This window comes from Centroberyx gerrardi, chromosome 17 (genome assembly GCF_048128805.1).
Source record: "Centroberyx gerrardi isolate f3 chromosome 17, fCenGer3.hap1.cur.20231027, whole genome shotgun sequence".
NCBI lineage: Eukaryota > Metazoa > Chordata > Actinopteri > Beryciformes > Berycidae > Centroberyx > Centroberyx gerrardi.
In genome coordinates, this window is record NC_136013.1 from 6,557,751 (window position 1) to 6,576,047 (window position 18,297).

General features: G+C 39.1%; 3 protein-coding genes across 4 annotated transcripts; all 3 read right to left on the reverse strand.

The window, feature by feature from the left end:
- Positions 1 to 147: 147 nt before the first annotated feature.
- dnajc5gb (DnaJ (Hsp40) homolog, subfamily C, member 5 gamma b) lies at positions 148 to 8,534 on the reverse strand. Of its 2 annotated transcripts, XM_071896130.2 has the most exons (6): positions 8,384 to 8,534; positions 7,357 to 7,483; positions 6,567 to 6,780; positions 5,490 to 5,646; positions 3,937 to 3,990; positions 148 to 2,523 (listed from the first exon to the last, which is right to left on the reverse strand). In XM_071896130.2, the coding sequence occupies exons 2-6, from the start codon at positions 7,467 to 7,469 to the stop codon at positions 2,459 to 2,461; spliced, it is 603 nt and encodes a 200-aa protein (XP_071752231.1). In that variant the 5' UTR covers positions 7,470 to 7,483; positions 8,384 to 8,534; the 3' UTR covers positions 148 to 2,458. The 2 variants fall into 2 exon arrangements, with proteins under 2 accessions (XP_071752231.1, XP_071752239.1); XM_071896138.2 differs by lacking the exon at positions 3,937 to 3,990.
- Positions 8,535 to 9,526: 992 nt separating this feature from the next.
- tp53i3 (tumor protein p53 inducible protein 3) lies at positions 9,527 to 12,812 on the reverse strand. Its single transcript, XM_071896904.2, is given in 10 exon segments — positions 9,527 to 9,611; positions 9,613 to 9,715; positions 10,247 to 10,337; positions 10,339 to 10,457; positions 10,871 to 10,965; positions 10,967 to 10,997; positions 11,850 to 11,954; positions 11,957 to 12,031; positions 12,034 to 12,061; positions 12,684 to 12,812. Coding segments are annotated over 10 exon segments (861 nt in total).
- A 2,251-nt stretch (positions 12,813 to 15,063) lies between these two features.
- Positions 15,064 to 18,296, reverse strand: cenpo (centromere protein O). The gene is made up of 6 exons (XM_071896995.2): positions 18,217 to 18,296; positions 17,864 to 18,018; positions 17,594 to 17,741; positions 17,110 to 17,381; positions 16,140 to 16,299; positions 15,064 to 15,277 (listed from the first exon to the last, which is right to left on the reverse strand). The coding sequence occupies exons 1-6, from the start codon at positions 18,236 to 18,238 to the stop codon at positions 15,168 to 15,170; spliced, it is 867 nt and encodes a 288-aa protein (XP_071753096.2). The 5' UTR covers positions 18,239 to 18,296; the 3' UTR covers positions 15,064 to 15,167.
- Position 18,297: the final 1 nt, after the last annotated feature.

An 18,297-nucleotide genomic window follows, 5' to 3' on the forward strand; every position in this document is an offset into this window, starting at 1 on the left:
CCTGAAAAACAAAACACCTGATTGTCATTTGTAAAGTATTTCCAAATGGCATATAGAGACAGATATGAAATCAAATGTAAACTAATCTTGGAAGAAGGACACTTATGAGGCCACCGCATTTACAATATTACCCAAGTTTATTTGATCATACATTTTACAGTACCAAATTGGAAAAACTCTGAAAGGTTGAAAGGATGAAAGATAGCTGGGAATGTTCGGAATAACTCTTGAGAGAAAGAAGGGATCGTTATTCATTTAAATCTTTGATCGAAAGACTCAGAGCCTAAAAAGATTACACTTTATACCAATTAAATGTATTCACTGGCACTTAATACAGTTAACTGGAACAATGTCTTTATATTTTATACTATCCAGTAAATTAAAAAATGTTGAGTATTGTATGAGTTTCAGTCCAGTGCAAACTTAATAATAGTATTTACAAATTATTCTTATTCTATATCCTGCTTGAAGTTCCAGATGGGTGAGGTTTACTCCATCAGAACAATTCTGATGTCAAGTGCGATATCAGCCACAGAAAACTATAAGAAACTGACTTTCAAATACTTTTCTGTACTTATCTAAACTTTCTAAATGCATTGTCTTGACCTGTGTGGCAAACTCTCCAATCCAGTATTCCAAGAACAAAACAAATAGTAATAATTATGAGCAAATACAATTTGATCGAAGTCTGTACAGATCATGCATTTGGAATGCAAACAATCAACATTTCTACACACAGCGGAGAGAAAAACTGAAGGCCGCCATAACTTAAGGCTGTATCTTCATATATGCTAAACAGACCATTTGTAGTAAAACTTCCAATCAAAAATATATCTCTGAATGCACATAAAAATACAATTCCCGTATTTACCGTAATTTCACAAGACTGTAGTTACAGCCAATAAAACATCTGACACATTACAGAGAGTTGTCATTGTCTTTAAAAGAGTCCCACCACCAGGTCAAATAGGGCTAATCAGTATGATTTATGACAATAAAGTTCACACAGAACAAAGTTTCCATTATTGTTCTGTGTCTTATAGGCCCTGTTCACAAACATGGCTGCCCTACTTCCGCAGTAGTTCTCAGCATTGCCAGAAATGTTAAAAAGGGAACTTAACTCTGTCTGTGATCACTTATTTTGTGTTTCAACATAGTGTATAACACAATACAGGTGTTATCACTGACAGATCTTTCTGCTCCTGTTGTCAGACGACGGCACAACTATTAAAAAAACGGTTTGATTGAGGGTCACAAAGTGCTAACAGTACAGAAATTACCGTTAGCCTTGGTTAGCCAGTTAGCATGTTGTGACCCTCGATCACAGTTATTTGCGCAGTCGTCTGACAGCAGAAACAGAAAGATAACAGAGACCTTGAAACACAGAATAAGTGATCACAGACAGAGTTATTGGAGACAGAAAATTGGCTTTTTAACATTGCTGGCAATGGTGAGAACCGAGCTTTACCCTGCAGAAGTACGTCAGCCATGTTTGTGAAAAGGGCCTATTCCCAATCCCAACAGAGGCGATGTGCCAGCTTGGCTTTAGTGTCAAATGTAGGAGGAAGTTTGCTTTTAATAACATGTTAAGACAATAAGATACACACTATGGGCCATCTGGCAATGCCACCAGTCTCTCTTAATGCCTGTTAGCATTATGTTATTAATTCTCATCAGGCTGTTGACAGTGGAATCAGCCAAATATGCAAAAGAAGGCATGGTAAACATCATAAAACGCTAGCTAATTTCAGCATATACAGTACATTTTGCTATACTGATGATCTACAAATATGTGGTTTAGATTGGAAACTATGGGTGTGCACATATTTTCCTGGTTAATTCCTTTTTTGCCACTACATATGTATCTATACTAAATCTATATTACCACTCAGTCTCGCGGAAAAAGTGGCATAGACTCAAAAACCTGCACCAGCCCATATGTTGCCTTCAAGATACTATAACACTTCAGCCACCTTGTGTCTGGGCCAAAGTGTTGTGTCAGACCGTCATGGCAGCGGAAGCAGTTACAATGAGCTTGAGAGTTTAAAGTGCACATGAAAATCGAGCATTCAAGAACTCATCACAGGCATTGATCTGAATTTACTCAACAGGCTTTCGTCATTCGTCACGGCAGTGTGGATTTTGCCCGTAAGTGAAAAGAAGTAAAAAGTTAAAAAAATAAATATGTGATTGGATGAAAGCAAACACAAACCCTAAGCATTAGGAAAAAAAAAAATTGGCACTATAAAACAATGGCACAATCAAATCGGTGCTATATTCCTGTAAACAAACGCCCCCTCGATGACAAGTGCATTTTCTGCATGTCAGCCGCAGTCTTTTGGGGGGGGAAACAACCACATTTCAACAGAAACCGCATTTACAATCGTCACCGGCAACTTTCAGACTCATCACCATGGCAACTGATGCTGACATGGTTTGAGGACTGCGATACCGCCGCTCACTGGCCGGGCCCCGGGCTGCCGTTGGTCGCATGGGGCTGAATCATGATCGGCTCGTTGTCACCTGCATGGGGAAACACAGGCAGGTGTAAAAACAGTTGGTTTCGAATACAGTTTCTATAATTCTTAAAGCAATATTCCACTTAGATTTAACATGGGGGTGGATGCAGCTGGGAAGAGTTTGTAGCGTTTGGATTTTTACTCCCCATTCATTTGAATGAAGCCACAAAAATAACCTGAAAACTTACATTTAACATGTTTGTGAACAGATTCAACAACAGATCCTGCTACTGTGTTTTTTTTTAATTGACAGTTGGTGGAACATTTTAGAACATAATTTCGCCAAATAGCATTTTTATTGATAGAAGAGAACATAGCGGAGGAATACCATTTAGGAGAGATAGTTCCTGTTTGGGAGACTTTTATTTTTAAATACTAATTTTAGTGTAAACCAAGAATACAATTACAAAATAAGGACAGACCCAGGACTGCTTTATTGTCTTAAAATCGGGATCTGTTGTTGAATCTGTTGACAAACGTGTTAAATGTACATTTTCAGGCTATTTTCATGGCCTCATTAAAAACACTGCAAACGCTACAATCTCGTCCGAGCTGCATCTGATCTTAGTGAGTAGTTTTTATTCTGTTTTTCATGGCGGTCAAGTGCCAAATATCCCCCATGTTAAAACTAAGTGGAATATTGCTTTGAATTAAATCCTCAGGAAAATCAGCAAGAGGTAAATGTTAGTTTTTAAAATTATAACCAAGCTAAATTTCAAAGGGAGATTACTGCATGATATTCAATCCCATGGTAGAGTTTTCATATCTATAGCAAAGATTAATCTCAGTGGGAGAAAAGGATTAATTCATACTGAATCTAATATTAGCGTGGTTATAACATTGATGCCACAAGCTTGTAATGTTGTTAATACAGCGCATGATATCGGACGTTATAAGGCACGAGGAAGCATGAACAATACAAGAACGGAGCAAATGTTAAAACAGACCCGCAGACAGACGTACAGTATGTATTGTGCATGAGATCGACTTACACGATTTACAAAGCAGCACAATAAAAGCCTTGAATCAATATTTCACTTTGGCAGCAAGATTTCACTTCTGAGCACCTGCAGCCTCCATAAAGCGCAGGGATCTTTCACATCTGGCATCCCATGTTTTCCCTCTGTACTCAATATGATAATTGCAAGCCAGTAAAATTACTTACGTCACCTCAGTTAACTTTGCTTTTTATATGTGTACCAAGTAGGAAAGCAAATGACCTGTGGTGACTACAAATCCTCAGGGTCACCGGTATTGGAGGATGCCCAATCATGAACTCCTACAAAAAGGTATGGCAGCTAGAAAGTGAAGATGTTGTGCCAAAGTGAAACATCGCTTCATGTCCTGCCAGTTATGTAAAGTCAGGCAGCCCAGCACAGCCTACACTCAGGACAATGAGCTGCATCATGAGCTTCACCTGAAGGGTCGGTGGCGTCACTAGGGCTCGGCTGAATAACTATTACATCGTCACCTGTGGTGAAACAAGATGAAACACTGAGCAAACCCATGGCACTTACCAACAAAGAAAACAACTCACTGCATTGGATAAAAACACGTAAATCAAGCAATATCCCAAGTGAAGTATCCCCTACTTCTTGACTCTTTGGGTCAGATTAAGCCTCCATTAGGCTGCCATACAGTATAAGGCAGAGATGTGACCAAGTCAACTTTGCTTGAGCAAGTCAGTCTCAAGTCTTGAGGTACAAGTCTCAGGTCAAGTCCGAAGTCTAAATGTAGATTACCAAGTCAAGTCCAAGTCAAGTCCATGTCATTAATGTCAAGTCTCAAGTCTAAATGTAGAACAGCAAGTCAAGTCAGAACAAATCAAGAGTCCAGTATCAATTTAATATCTTAAAGAAAACTAAATATCTAGGACTTTTCAATGCAATATGGTTTTAATAGGATAAAAACTTGGTAAGAGCATCATGAGTTTGATTTCTATAATCAGTTTCAACTTAATCATAAATTCAATCATTCCATACAAATTCAGAAAACAGAATTTAAATTCAGTCGTCTGCTGGAACAAATCTCATCACTTTCAATCTAAGTCATTTACACAAATATAAGATCTTTTGTCAAGACTTTAGAAACCTTTTCAAGTCATCAAAGTACAAGTCAGAGTCAAGTCCCAAGTCACCAGAACCAAAGTCAAGTCTCAAGTCTTCTCTTCATGCATCAAGTCAAGTCTCAAGCAATTAAAACTGTGACTCGAGTCCAAGTCATGTAGCTCGAGTCCCCACCTCTGGTATCAGGCTTTCTTAGAGAGCCCCCGTCTTGAATATTGGGCCAGGGCAGCAACACTGATTGAGTTCAAGAAATCGCGCTGTATGTGTCCATCTTTGTTCACTTTCCAGCATAATGTTATTCCCAATGTTCATCACAATAAATACTTTTTTATTTAGTTAATGCTGCACTAGGCAGGATTTTACTGTGTAAATCCCATCCCTACTAACTGAGATACTGTAGATTCACCCTGTTTGTCAAAATGAAGTTCTAGTGTCGGGTGTGGACACTTCTCCACTCAAACTAAGAGACAAATCAAAACTTAAGGGTGAAATACAAACTGTCTCCTAAACAGCAGTGAGCAGCGCTCCGTCCAGAGAAAGCTGGACTCTCCAACATTAGATCTTTTTCCTCTCTCGTCTCTTTGGTTTCCTTTAAGCATCACAGACCAGCCAGCTTGGTAAACATGAGTGAGCTGTGTGCACTTTACTTTTGTCACCTTACAGGATTTCTGGGTATTAAAGTTAAATCAAACAGTGACATCTAGCTGCCATTTGGAGCCACCAACATCCAAAGTTGCCTGGTGCAGCTTTAACCTCTTTGTTACATTTAATTTAATATTTCAGCTAAGCAAGTATTCACAAGAACCATCATCTATTATAGAATATTTTTACTGTGCGATCCTGTCGTGATGCTGTAACATGTCGGTTTTGATTTTGATTGGATCAAAACGACGAACTCACTCACCTTCACCGTTCTCAGATCTGATCTGCGCCTCCAGGTCGTCAGGATCCATATAGACGCCGTCTGCCTCGTCCTCGGGAGTCTTGCACCTCCCACAGCAGAAGCAGCAGCAGCAGAAACAGCAGCAGCAGGTGAAAATGCTACAGCACACCACAAGCGTCTGGCACAGGGCAAAGGAAATGAACGTCAGTCAGAATGCACTTTTGTATCTCAAGTTTACCTACTCTTACAAAATATGAAATAGCACAAGGTTACACTAAATGTCAGTACTTTTTAAAGAATAGAATGTAACTTCAGTCCGTGGTTGACAAAGTGATATCACTTTTAGAGACAGGATACTCTACATTTTCATATATTGAATGAGGAACTTCAGGTAACTTCAGAGAACTTCTCAATATCAGTTCTCTTAAATCGTATTTTAGGATCATGATACAAAGCAATATTAGAAGATAATGGGAACAGGCATTTTTGACATTACTTCAGACCAATAGTATTTTCCATTACAGTTTTTTGTTCTTGTTTGTTTGTTCATTTGATAATCAAAAACAATGCACAGCCATCAGTCATGCATTCATTAAAATCATCGAGGATATCACGTGAAGTTCCTAAAACTTATTTCCAATGCGGTCCTCTTTTAAAAGACAAGAAGGCTAAGGCAACATGTCACTGGCTGGCCGAGAGTCGCAGTTCATTCCATAAGAAAACACATCAAATAAAAAATGATAAAAATCAGACATATAAAATGATATTGCTAATTACAATTTACAATATTTACAATTCTTTTTGAGGACACTATTTTATGTCAATTTTAATATATTAGCCTACATCTGCAAATTCCAATCACTGTCTAAAGGCAAAATCTCCATGTTCACAAAATGCTGCACATGTATCATCATCATCATCATCATCAGAGTGAATACAATAAACAACTGGATTTTGCTTTTAACACACATATAAACAGTCATTTGTTCCCGACACACCATCTAAACATAAGCATGCAAACATCCGCTCACTCTCTCCCTCTTTTCAAAAGCTTGGTCTTGAAAACCACTCCAGCCCAGCTCCCAGCATGCCTCTCACCTTGAACCAGCACTTGGACATGAGCGAGTAGTACTTGACGCTCTCGTCCCCAAACTGCTCGGCTATGTAGAGGCCCATGGATCCGTACTCGTTGTAGATCTTCCGCTTGTTCTCATCGCTGAGGATGGAGTTGGCGTTGTTGATCTCCTTAAACTTCTCAGCAGCTTCTGGATTGTCTGGGTTCTTATCGGGGTGATGCTTCAACGCCAGCTTCCTGCAAGCAGATGAGTGAGTGTTTCTGGGAATTGTAGGCAGGCGTAAATCCTGACAACATCCACTGCTGTCAAGTTGTGTCTTATAAAAGCAGGGTTCACTACACCAGTGATTCTCAACCTTTTTCATATCAAGGACCCATAATTTAGTCCACATTAGGGTCACGGACCCTCATTTGATGAGATTTTGTCTCTCGGACTCATATCTGACAATATTTTTATTGTTAGATATGATTTTGTCCAGAATTCCAGGACTATCTTTATTGTAGGCAGAGATAACAGTGAAACTCTGATCAAAATAGTCTTTCATCTACATTCTCTAATTGTGTTCACTTCTTGTAAATGAAATAATGGTGAAGTTCATCAATTCATCAATTTGCTGGGGACTCCTTGGAACCCCCTCAAGGACCCCTGGTGGTCCCCGGACCCCACGTTGAGAACCACTGCACTACACGATACATAAACTTTCCAGGAACAAAGTTATGTTTTAACTCCCTGCAGAAGTGCTTTAAAGGTTTTATGTAAACAGTTAAGCTTCATTAACCTGATTCTTAATATTGTTTAGTATATAAACATACCTGTATGCCTTCTTTATTTCCTCTGCAGATGCTCCCTTCTCCAAGCCGAGGATCTTGTACAAACTGTCCCCCACTGTGGACATTTTGCGCTGAGGTCTGTTCGGGTCTTCCATGTTTTAGGCTTTTGCTGTGACATTAAACAAGCGTGAAAGTAACTAATTACATTTACTCACGTTACTGTAATTGAGTAGCTTTTATGTGTACTTGTACTTTTTTGAGTAAAGTCAGTAATGTTACTTTTCCTTAAGTATGTTTTTGCTGAAGTATTGTACTTCGCTACATTTTAAATCACATCCATTACAGAGTACAGATTTTGGGGCTCTCATCATCAGAAAGTGGACCATCTTAAATTGACAAATTGTGGAGACACTCACAGTGAACGATCAGCCGGCAGAGAACAGAAGAATCTGGCTTTACTTTGTGCACTTTATTGTGTAATTTCCAAATTTCCCAAGTAAAAGAAACCAGTTTGAACTCGGTCCTCTCTTCCTTTTAGAGTTGCGTGGGAAAAATCACATCTAACATCTTTTCTAAAAAGTGACTCAGTAACTTTTACTACTCTTACTTACCGTTCATTTTACTTCTACTTCAGTAAAATATCAGCAAAGTAACAGTACTTCTACTTGAGTACGACATTTTAGTACTCTTTCCACCACTGATATTAATTATTGGCTACAGCAGCCTGTATAGTCAAACTACTAATGCAAGTTTGAGGCTAAATCAAAGAGTAATGTTAACTAAAAGAGAACAAACAGTAAAGTTAAGTCAAATGGGAGGAAACGAGAGTTAACGTTAACAACAGAGTACAGATTTGTAAGTTTTCGTCCATTCTTCTGTTCTGAAACAATTGTATTTACCTCAAACGATTTAACTGTTGATGAGTTAATTTGTTATTGTTCTGGACACTTTGACTACACTAGTCAAACATTACAGAGTCGTTCCACAACATATTAGCTACTTAGCCGGGATGCATGAGGAGGAAGTCTGACATTGACGTTACAAGTTAAAAGTTAGATCTTATACATACTGGATAGATAAATGTGGTTGGCAGAATCATAGACTTCGAAACTTGTCTGCTGGTTGTCTTAACGTTTGTCGCATGATCTGAAGCTGGCACAAGGTTTATCTGTTAAATTACTCTCACGACCGAAGAAAATGTTCACTTGCTCAAATCAGGGTAGAGAATGCAGGAAGTTTCAGAAAAGGAAGAGAAGAAGAAATCCTGTTTCGTCACTGGTAAATCTGGTGTGCGCGCTGCTGCGTTCAAAGGCCGCAGGCGAGGCGACGCATAACTCCAATAAAAACTGCACGAACATATAATATACATTACAAAAGTAGGTATACATTTTAATATATATTATTAATGCTCGGTGTATTATTCAATATTTTTCCTGTTTCCAGTTACACCTATTATTTTCAGACTATTGAATGTTGAATTATTTTGTAAAAAGGACTAAATAAGTTAGTCACACTGAAATGAAAAATGACCTTTTCTCATTTTTAGCTCATTCTATCATACCATACACCTATTTGACAATTTTTGCGCCTTCAAAAAATGACAAAAAATAATAATTTTATTGTATTTTTATATCAAAATCTCATTACGTTTACTTCCTGGAAAACAGAAAATATTTAGTGCTGACTTCATTGTGTACCAGGAGGTGTAAATAAAATTTACAACCAATAAAACCATCAGATTTTTTGAACATGAAATAAAACCTTCTCTTTCTAACTGATATCCCATTGGTTTACACTTTTGAATGATCCCTCCCAGTATTATGTCCCGACCCAACATCCTGTTTCAACAGGAAATATATCACACTAAGAAAGCAAGATGCTCTCAAAATGATACAGATTTGTTTTTCATTATTATTAAAAATTGTATACCTACTTTTGAAACACCGAGAAGTAACAGTGAAGTTGTCTAATATGACATGGCAGAAGAAAAGGCAGTGTAAAGTAATCTTCGGACAGTTTTATTTCATAAATTGTAACAATTTGCATGGTGCATATTTAAAATCATGCTCCATACTTGTGTGAGACATACTCTTCTAATACCACAGTGTATTGTAAGGCCATGTTACCTCCTGGAAGACACCTTAAAATAATAAATCAGTGATCAATCCAGTGATTAGGCTACATTTCTGTAAATATCAGTGAAGCTGTTAAATCACTGAGTTTCATGACTCTGTGGGATCACATTAATGACAATCTTCCCCATGTTTCTGTTGGCCTGCATGTACTGATGAGCTTCTGATGCGGTCCAGGCTGAATGTGCTGTCAACCAGCGGCCTCAGGGAGGCAGGCTGGGCCGAGAAGAGCGGCAAGACTCACTGTGACAAATCCCTCACCAGGTCCGCTTTATACCGTGAGGGGAAGATGCAAAGCGAGGATGAGTTTCAGGATAGCCGAGTGACAAAAATGTAAATACAAGAAATGTGTCGAAATGAACATGCAAATTTTGCCACATTTCAAAGAATGAGGCATAGAGTGAGCAGGGAAAGATGGAATTGTTGACATGAGTCAGCGTGTTTGCATGCAAACATGGCAAAGAATACTTACAGTTTTAAGAAGACACTCAAGAGTGAAATGATGAAATTGACCATGTAAACTTTGATTTTATTTAATTGCTATTATTGCTATTATTTTATATTTTTAAATAATACTTTCATCACTGGATTTAGTTTGAATTAATTTGTTTCCTTTACCACTTTTTTTTATTACTATTGTTATTTTCAGCATTCTGTTATCACTGATTATTTGTATTGTATTGCTTTTTTTGTGAGGACCCCAGGAAGACTAGCTGTCATTAATTTGGCAGATAATTGAGATCCTAATAAAACAATAAACAACAATAAACAATACAGATGAAGAAACAGCTGCTGTATGCTTCTGTATTGCTCTTGACGTCTCACCTGAAGGCTGCTGAGCAGGCGGCCTCGCTTGGACAGCAGCCTGCCCAGCAGATCTCCCTCCACTCTCTAGTCTCTTTCCCCCCATGGTGCCGTACAGCACCCACCTGCCATCGGTGGCTAAGCAGCTCAGATTCTTCTCCCAGGCGCTCCCACCAATGCAGTCAAGGATGACGTTCGCTCCCCTGCCTGTGAAGAGACAGCAGAGTTATTCAGCTGAAGTGAAATTAAAGCAAGAGACTGTCCTTCAACAAGGGAACCTGCGTTCAAGCCCCAATGTCAGCAAGCATCCGCCCTGCTGATGTCTCCATGGGCAAGACACTGAGTCCCTACCAGCTCCAGGGGGCGCTGTTCTGTAGCTGGCTCTGACCTTTGACCTCCCTGTGGAGGGAGCAGGCATAGACAGACTTTCCCAACAGGAATCGATAAAGCATCATTTGTTATCATTAAAGGGGTCACAGTAGTGAAGTGAAGTCATGGCCACTTTGCACCAAAGTTCGCCAAAAAAAATACAAGGAGTATCACTTTATAAGAAAATATTCATGCATTGCAAATGTCAGGAGTAAGGAGTTGAGCTGTCTTATGTTCTTACAGCCACACACCTTCAAAATCACAAACTCTCTCTGCAAAGTCTTCCTCTTTGTAGTTAAACCCGGCGGATGCTCCCAGTCTCTCAGCCATCTTCAGTTTCTCTGCGCACCAGCACTGCCTCGCCATCCTTCACCTGAGCTGCGGAGGAGAAGACGCATCATCCCCACCGTCAGTTGCGTGATGGGTGATGGGTCAATCAGTGGCTCACTTCAGCTTCTTATGAGCATGCTCAGAAGGCGATTTGAAAGTGAGGATGGCATGTCTCTTGTTAACAAGACATGTAGAATATAATCTTGTCCCCATGTTAATTATAGAAAAGGGAAAAATAACAGAAAACAATACTTTGTTTGCATTTAACCTGCTTGGAATACCAGATGGGTAGAGACTGTCATACAGAACAAAATAATGAGCACCAGAAAGTTCTCCTTTTTCTTTCTTTTGCTTTACTTTTCTGTGAATGACAACTAACATTACACTACACTACCAGTCAAAAGTTTGGACATTTCTCTTTATTTTTACTATTTTCCACATTTTAGAATAATAGTAAAGACATCAAAACTATGAAATAACACAAATGGAATTATGCAGAGACCAAAAAAAGTGTTAAACAAATCAAAACTATCTTATATTTTATATTATTTAAAGTAGCTGCCCTTTGCCTTGATGGAAAGGCAAAGGCTTTGGAAAGAAATTCATACATAGGCCTCAACTTCACTATTTATATTTGTCTAAGAAACACATTTCAAGCATTTAAGTGTAAGGCTTTAGATGAAAATGGCTTTAAGATAATGAAAAACGTAGTACATTCAATCAGGTGTGTCCAAACCTTTGACTGGTAGTGTACTTGAATTGTCCTGATGCTCTTCCATTTATGTAAGGTGGTTGCCAACACAATTTGGTGTGCATACGCATGGCTTTTTAAGGTGTCAATGCTAATCCCCTGCTGAAATATGAGTATTTTATGATAAATACCGAGCACAGTGGCTATACCTATGAGACGCAACAGCTGATATGCAGTGAGCCAAGCCTCTGGGGTTGCAGCCGCCTGGCAGAGAGTGAGCTGAGGGGAAACGGGCGTATCATCCTCCACAGAGCAAAGGCCATGACCCGGTCGCCCGGCTTCCAGCCTCCTCTCACCCCCGGGCCGACGGCAGCCACCCTACCCGCTACCTCCCTGGGGGCGGAGGGTAAAGGCCTTGCCTCTATGGAAAACAGAAAATAAGTATTGTTCAATAAAGTTCATATACGCTGTGTGTAGGGATGGGACGATATGTTTATTTTACGAAACGATATGATTCGATTCGCGAAATGGGGTTCACAATTCAATACAACCACGATACGATGGAATAAATAAAAGTTCACTGACAACAAAGTATGACTGTGCAGAATTATTTTTCTCTGAGCCACAAATCTTTCTAGCAATGGCATTGGCTTGCTAGAATGTAAACAACAATTTAAATATGTCATTACAAAGTGCAAATAATATAATTTGGATGGTGATCTTGTGAAACTGTGTGAAACTGTGATGGACAAGCCGTCTCATTTGTGATTACTACAGCTGAATAAAATGGAGCAAAAATCACAATTCATTTTTCTGCCCCACGATATGTATTGTCACATTTTCGTATTGCAATATATTGAATTTCGATATATCGTCCCATCCCTAGTTGTGTGTCGGAATCAGAATCAGAATCACTTTATTCGCCAAGTACAATAAATGTACATGAGCTTGTCTTGGTACATAATGAACAATTCAGAGACAACAGCCCATCACATTTAAAGGGGGACAGCACTGGACCCCAGTAATGTATCACTGTATCCTACCTGAAATATGTCGGCTGCCGCATGAACTTTAATTAGGACTTCTCCATCTTTAGGTTGAGGTCTGGGGACAGTCTGCAGTAGCATGTTTTCTGGACCTCCTGGTACATCAACACACACTGCCAGCATCATCTTGACGAACTAAAGCAGCAGCTGGACTACAGCAGGGCCACAAAATAAAGTAAATCGTATTTGTTATTGTGAAATTAAGGTGTCATGATTTGGTTACAGTGATGTATTTTCACCTCTTTGATATGCCAACAGTGAATGCTTGAAGACTAATTTTAGGCTTAAAGTAATAATCTGTGACATTTCCATATAAATTAGTTCCCATCTTGCCGCTCTCTGATGCTGATTAATGTAACACAATGGTGATTCAGCTCATTTCCAGTTCATGAATGCTCTTTCATTTGCTATTCAAATACCTGGCGTTGGGCAATCCCCTGCTGCACAGTAAGTGATGTGCTTTGCATTCATGGAAACAACAGCAGTTTGTTTTGGAAAACTTCATCAACATAAAAAAAGCACAAAATATGTCACCAAACCAAAAAAAGGAGAGAGGGTGGGTGCTTTTAGTGAGGCATCTGCCGTTCCTGTATTTGCTGCCAATCCGCTCCAGTGGCACTTTGGAAAAGAGCTGGCACCATTCTGGCATAAACCGTCAGATTGAATATGTAAATCACACAGATACACACATTTTTTTTATTACGCATTTTCATACACAAAGGCCTATTTGTATTAATTTTGCATTCTCACAACACATTCGAAGAAAGAAAAAATACACACGGATTGATGTTGAAGAGCATAAATTTGGTTCTTACTAATTTGCTATGTTGCACTTTCATTAGGCTATATTCTACTTTAATAAAAACATTTTTTTACATTGTTTGATGACAGCTGTTTTTTGTAAATCTAAGTGATATTTTTTGTTTTGTTTAGTTTTTAAGTACCTTTGTTGATAGAGGTAGATATATGAGACAGATCTATCTATCTATCTGGTTACGTCATGATTGTTTTTTTTTGGGGGGGGGGGGGATCAGAGCAGCAGATACAGTTTCGACAACACTCATTATGTAAAATATGTCCAAGTACTGAAAGAGAACTTACCAGCTGAATGCAAATAAGTCACTGTCTTATCCAGTTTCAGACAATTGCATGTCTTTATATAAAGCGATGCTGGCCCCGATAACTTTACTGATTTACCAGTCTGACAAGGCAGGAGGCTTGGAATTACCAGAGGACAGATTTTCTGTTAAAGGGATATTGCACCACAATTTGTAGTGTTTGCTTGTGAAAATCATGGTCATTGCCAGGAAGTCCCAGTGAAGGTTTTTGAAGACATCCTGAAATTGAATCTCTCTAAAGTTGTAAAAGAATGTGACAATGCACAAAGACCAACAGCACACTTGTAATTACCACCAAACCACACTGGCATTCAAACACAATAGGCTATTACATTACACATATTTAGACAGACACAGCAGCAAACACGTCTCTACAGCTCTGATGCCTCTGGGGGAAGGTGCATATCAGGTAAGAACATCCAATGATTTAATTTGAAAGGGTAATTTAACTGGAATAGCAAACTAAAAATAGGACAGACCTGGATAGTGAATTTGACTGAACACCCTTTCCTTCAACAGCCTCTAAACATAATGGATCAAAGCTACAGAAGACCTAGGTGTGGGCTGCAAAAACACTTGAGGCTGATGAACCACAAAGAGGACGTAGATCTCCAGCGTAAACTGCATCTTTTGGAAATAGAGTACAAGTACACTCGCAAAATGCTGCAGCAGAGAAGAGACTCGCTGATGTCGGAGCACAGAAGAGTACTGATGTTAAAAACGTGTGAACCGAAAGCCACAGTCAACAAAAATATGAAAGAGATAGCTGAGCACAAAAAAGCTGAGACTGACTTCAGGGGGATTCGCACGTCTGACGGCAGGAGATTTCATTCCAGTAAATCCCAAAACCATAACAGAGGATCTGAGCTACAGGGAGAAAGGCGGACTACATCAGCGCCACCAGCATCAGTCAAACCCACGGGCAGCGTCCAGTGGAGCCTCTCTCTCATGCAGCTGAAAAATATTGCAACTATTGACTCGATATCAAAAAGAGAACTGGCCAGCCAACAGCAGCGTGCCAGAGAGGAAATGGAGAGGCTCAAATCTTTTCAGAGGGAAGCTTCACACCAGAGGGTCAAAGCTTTCATCGAAAAGCTCAACGACACTCACAAAGTAGAATTACTTATGCAATCTCCATAGAGAAACCTGATAGTTTGGAGTTGGTGACACAACTGTGTTTCCTAGGGACAGTTTTGCAAACACGACTTAGAAAGAGTTTGCAAAATAAAGAAAAAGAAATAGATTAACAGATAGTGTTTTATTATTAATAATGAGAATAAAGTATGTACATTATTTTTTTTTATATAAGATGTAACAACAACGCTCAGTTTTGTACATATATGATGCATCATGTCCAATGAAATTAAACAATATTCTCCATCTTCCTCATGGTTACCAAGGCTTTGTGCACAGGAGTCTCCCTCAGCAGGGTGACATTTTTCTTCCATTGTGGAGAACCAGGAAGCTCCTTGTCTGCAAAAACAGCGCACATAGAAACAATTAATTTTTAATTAATACAAAGAAAATTAAGTTACAGGAGCCTATGCCTTTTGGCGTTGTTGTATTTTCTAGTTATCCATATATCTCAACTGATAAACTTATGTAGCAGCTAATTTAATAACTGACAAATAATGTAATAACTTGTCAGAATGTAATAAAATGAGTTGAAAATGTAATAAAACCTGTTATTGTAATAAATTCCTGGATAATGGATAAAATCTTATTATCACATTAAACTGGCATTAGACTTCATAAAGGGTGTAACATATTTTTAACTCATAATGTAATTATACTATTGACTAATAATATGACCGACTCGTAGGAATAATAAGAATGTAACAACTACACTTACTACATTACTAAACAATACTATTATATTAATATCCAGGAATTTGTCAAATTAACAAGTTTTATTACATTTTTCGACCCATTTAGAGGAACATTTTATTTCATTTTTATGCATTACTACATTATCAGCTGCTACAACTTGCTTAACCATAATCAATAATAACTACAGTACAAATAAAGGTGGTGGTTGACTGGCTTTACATATGTGAGTCTGAGTCTATGAGAGTTATGTTTATGTTTATAATGTATGTAAATAGTTAAGTAAAAGAGATTTATATATTGAGTTATGATGGATTAGAGCTCAAAATGGCACAGTCCCAGTGCAAAAGTCTGTTTTATTCTCCATTTTCTGGCATTGGCTACATCGTTGTATCTACAATACATGATTTTTAGGGTAAGACATCTCTTTTATTACAGATTATATATGCTACTGTGGCATAGCCCGCTGTTTGAGCTGGTAAACCGTCCTACAGCATATCAGTCCTACCTTCACATTCAATGCTGACCCGTGTGGGAAGGCATCTGGCGTGGTCGGTGTAGTCCAGCGTGCAGAGAACAGCAGTCTTCTCCCTCGGCACAGTGAACATCAGCACCAGTATGGAACACAACGCATTGCTCTCCATCACTTCAACAGACTTATGGAGCTCCTGTGAACAAACCAAAGGACAGGGCCAGTGTGTTATTCTTCCTGAACAAACAGCACACATACTATCCTGCTATTACTATCATAATAGTTTCACTTCTTATGAGAAATTATCACACATTTGAAATGGTACACCCAGACCAAATCAGTGGCCAGCAGTGTAGTCAAAAAGTTACAGGTACACAGAAGATACCCACATCCTCCACTGGTCATAATACAGTCAGACTTCCTACACATTTACAATTTCAAGTGTGCTTGTGTACTTTTTCAGTGTGTAACAAGTAACATTTTACTGATCCATAGAACAAAATAACCATCTGTGGGGGGTTAATAGGGTTGTTGACCAATACCAGTGATTCAACAATTGGCCAGATGCTGAGATTTCTGGTTTTAAAACTCACTGTCCAACCCAAACTCTCCATTTTGGAACAAAAACTCTCCATCCATTGGAAGTTAATGACACTCTAAATGAATGCCACTTTAACTTTACCAACAATTACCACAATTTGTGAAATGACAGCTGACCTACAGCTACACAAAATGTATAATCAAATGTGTATTTTGACTGAACAATAATATTTTTCTCTTCTTTTTTGCACAAATTTTACATTTTTCAAGACCTGCAAATCATCAATTTTCCTTTACATACTTTTCAAGGCTTTCTAGGCTTGTGTAGGAGCCACCTATAAGCCTAATTACCACTGCCTTATCGGAAGGTGGGGGTCACAGTACACCCAACTCCTCAACTACTGCTGTACCCCTGTCAGGGACCTTGTAAAATATTATTCAACTGCAAAAAACAAAGCCATGGCACCTTAACAAGCTTCAACTGTTGCTTGCGACCGGCAAAGGCATTGAGATGCTGGCTCAGGGCGTCCAGAAAAGCCCTAATGTCTGTCTGCATGTTGCTCTGTTCAGCGAGGCTGTTCAGGGGGATGAACAGGGGAATGTTATGGCGGCTGATCCTCAGCGTCGCCGTCAGGTCTATCTCCAGGTTGTAGGTGTCCAAGTAGACGCCCTCGTAGGCAGTGGCCAGTGAGACGCACACTCCTTTGCCTTGACGAGTCTTTATAATGTCGTACCCACCTAGGGACATCAGCGAATGAAAGAGAGGGAGGCAGGGAAAAGAGAGAGAGAAAGAAAAATTGAGAAATATAACCAAGTATGTATGAAAAGAACCTAGAAACAAGCAAAGTGATAACTATCTGGTGAAATGCCTCATTGTCAAATATATGATACATAATAAATAAGTGAATTAAATGAATAAACAAATAAATAAAATGGTTGGCAGTCAATACCAATGAGGTGATGAGCATGCAAAAGGTCTTTCAGTTGTATGTGTCTAGCCATCAACCGTAACAGCTGTGAGTTCTCTGAGCCATCATCCATTTCCTCCTCCTCTTCATGTGTATTTTGGTCCATAGAAGTCCTCAGTTTCTGGAGACACTGTGGCATAGAGGGGTAACAAGCATAGACAAAAACAGCCTCACCATCACTGCTTCAAACAACCAGGAAACATCATTTGTACATTTGATCATCATCATGAAATAAATGACAAATGTTCTTACTGTGTGAGCTTCTATGTTTGCCTTCAGTTGGTCTCTTTGAATGACGAGTGCCTTCATGGTTGCCTTCAGCTCCTTCAGTCGATTCTGCTGCTGAGGAGGTTTGGCGTTTCGGTTCCTCGCTTGCACTTCCAGCAGGCTCAGATGACTCAAAACACCTGGGGATAAAATACTTCTATCAAACCACAGATCACAGCAATAACCAACGGCAGCAGACTGACTGACTAAGCTGGCTAACGTTAACTTACATACTGTACGGTACCAACGCAGCTAGCTTTAGCTAACGGTTCCAACGGTTCCAACAAACTTTACAAGCTAACAGTTTGTGTAAGCTGGCTAGCCACGGGCAAAATCACCTTTCGTAGACTCTCCCTCCATGGTTTGAGAGTCACTTTCTTTATTTCGTGTCTGATACTGAGCCAGTGAGGTGAAAAGTT

Coding starts and splice junctions, on each gene's coding strand:
- dnajc5gb (XM_071896130.2), bottom strand. CDS start 7,469: ATGGAAGACCCGAACAGACCTCAGCGCAAAATGTCCACAGTGGGGGAC. Junction 5,647..6,566: donor TGTCCAAGTGCTGGTTCAAG/GTGAGAGGCATG, acceptor GCCCTGTGCCAG/ACGCTTGTGGTGTGCTGTAG. Junction 3,991..5,489: donor CAGATCTGAGAACGGTGAAG/GTGAGTGAGTTC, acceptor GTTTCACCACAG/GTGACGATGTAATAGTTATT.
- cenpo (XM_071896995.2), bottom strand. CDS start 18,238: ATGGAGGGAGAGTCTACGAAAG. Junction 17,742..17,863: donor CAAACATAGAAGCTCACACA/GTAAGAACATTT, acceptor TCTATGCCACAG/TGTCTCCAGAAACTGAGGAC. Junction 17,382..17,593: donor GCATGCTCATCACCTCATTG/GTATTGACTGCC, acceptor TGATGTCCCTAG/GTGGGTACGACATTATAAAG.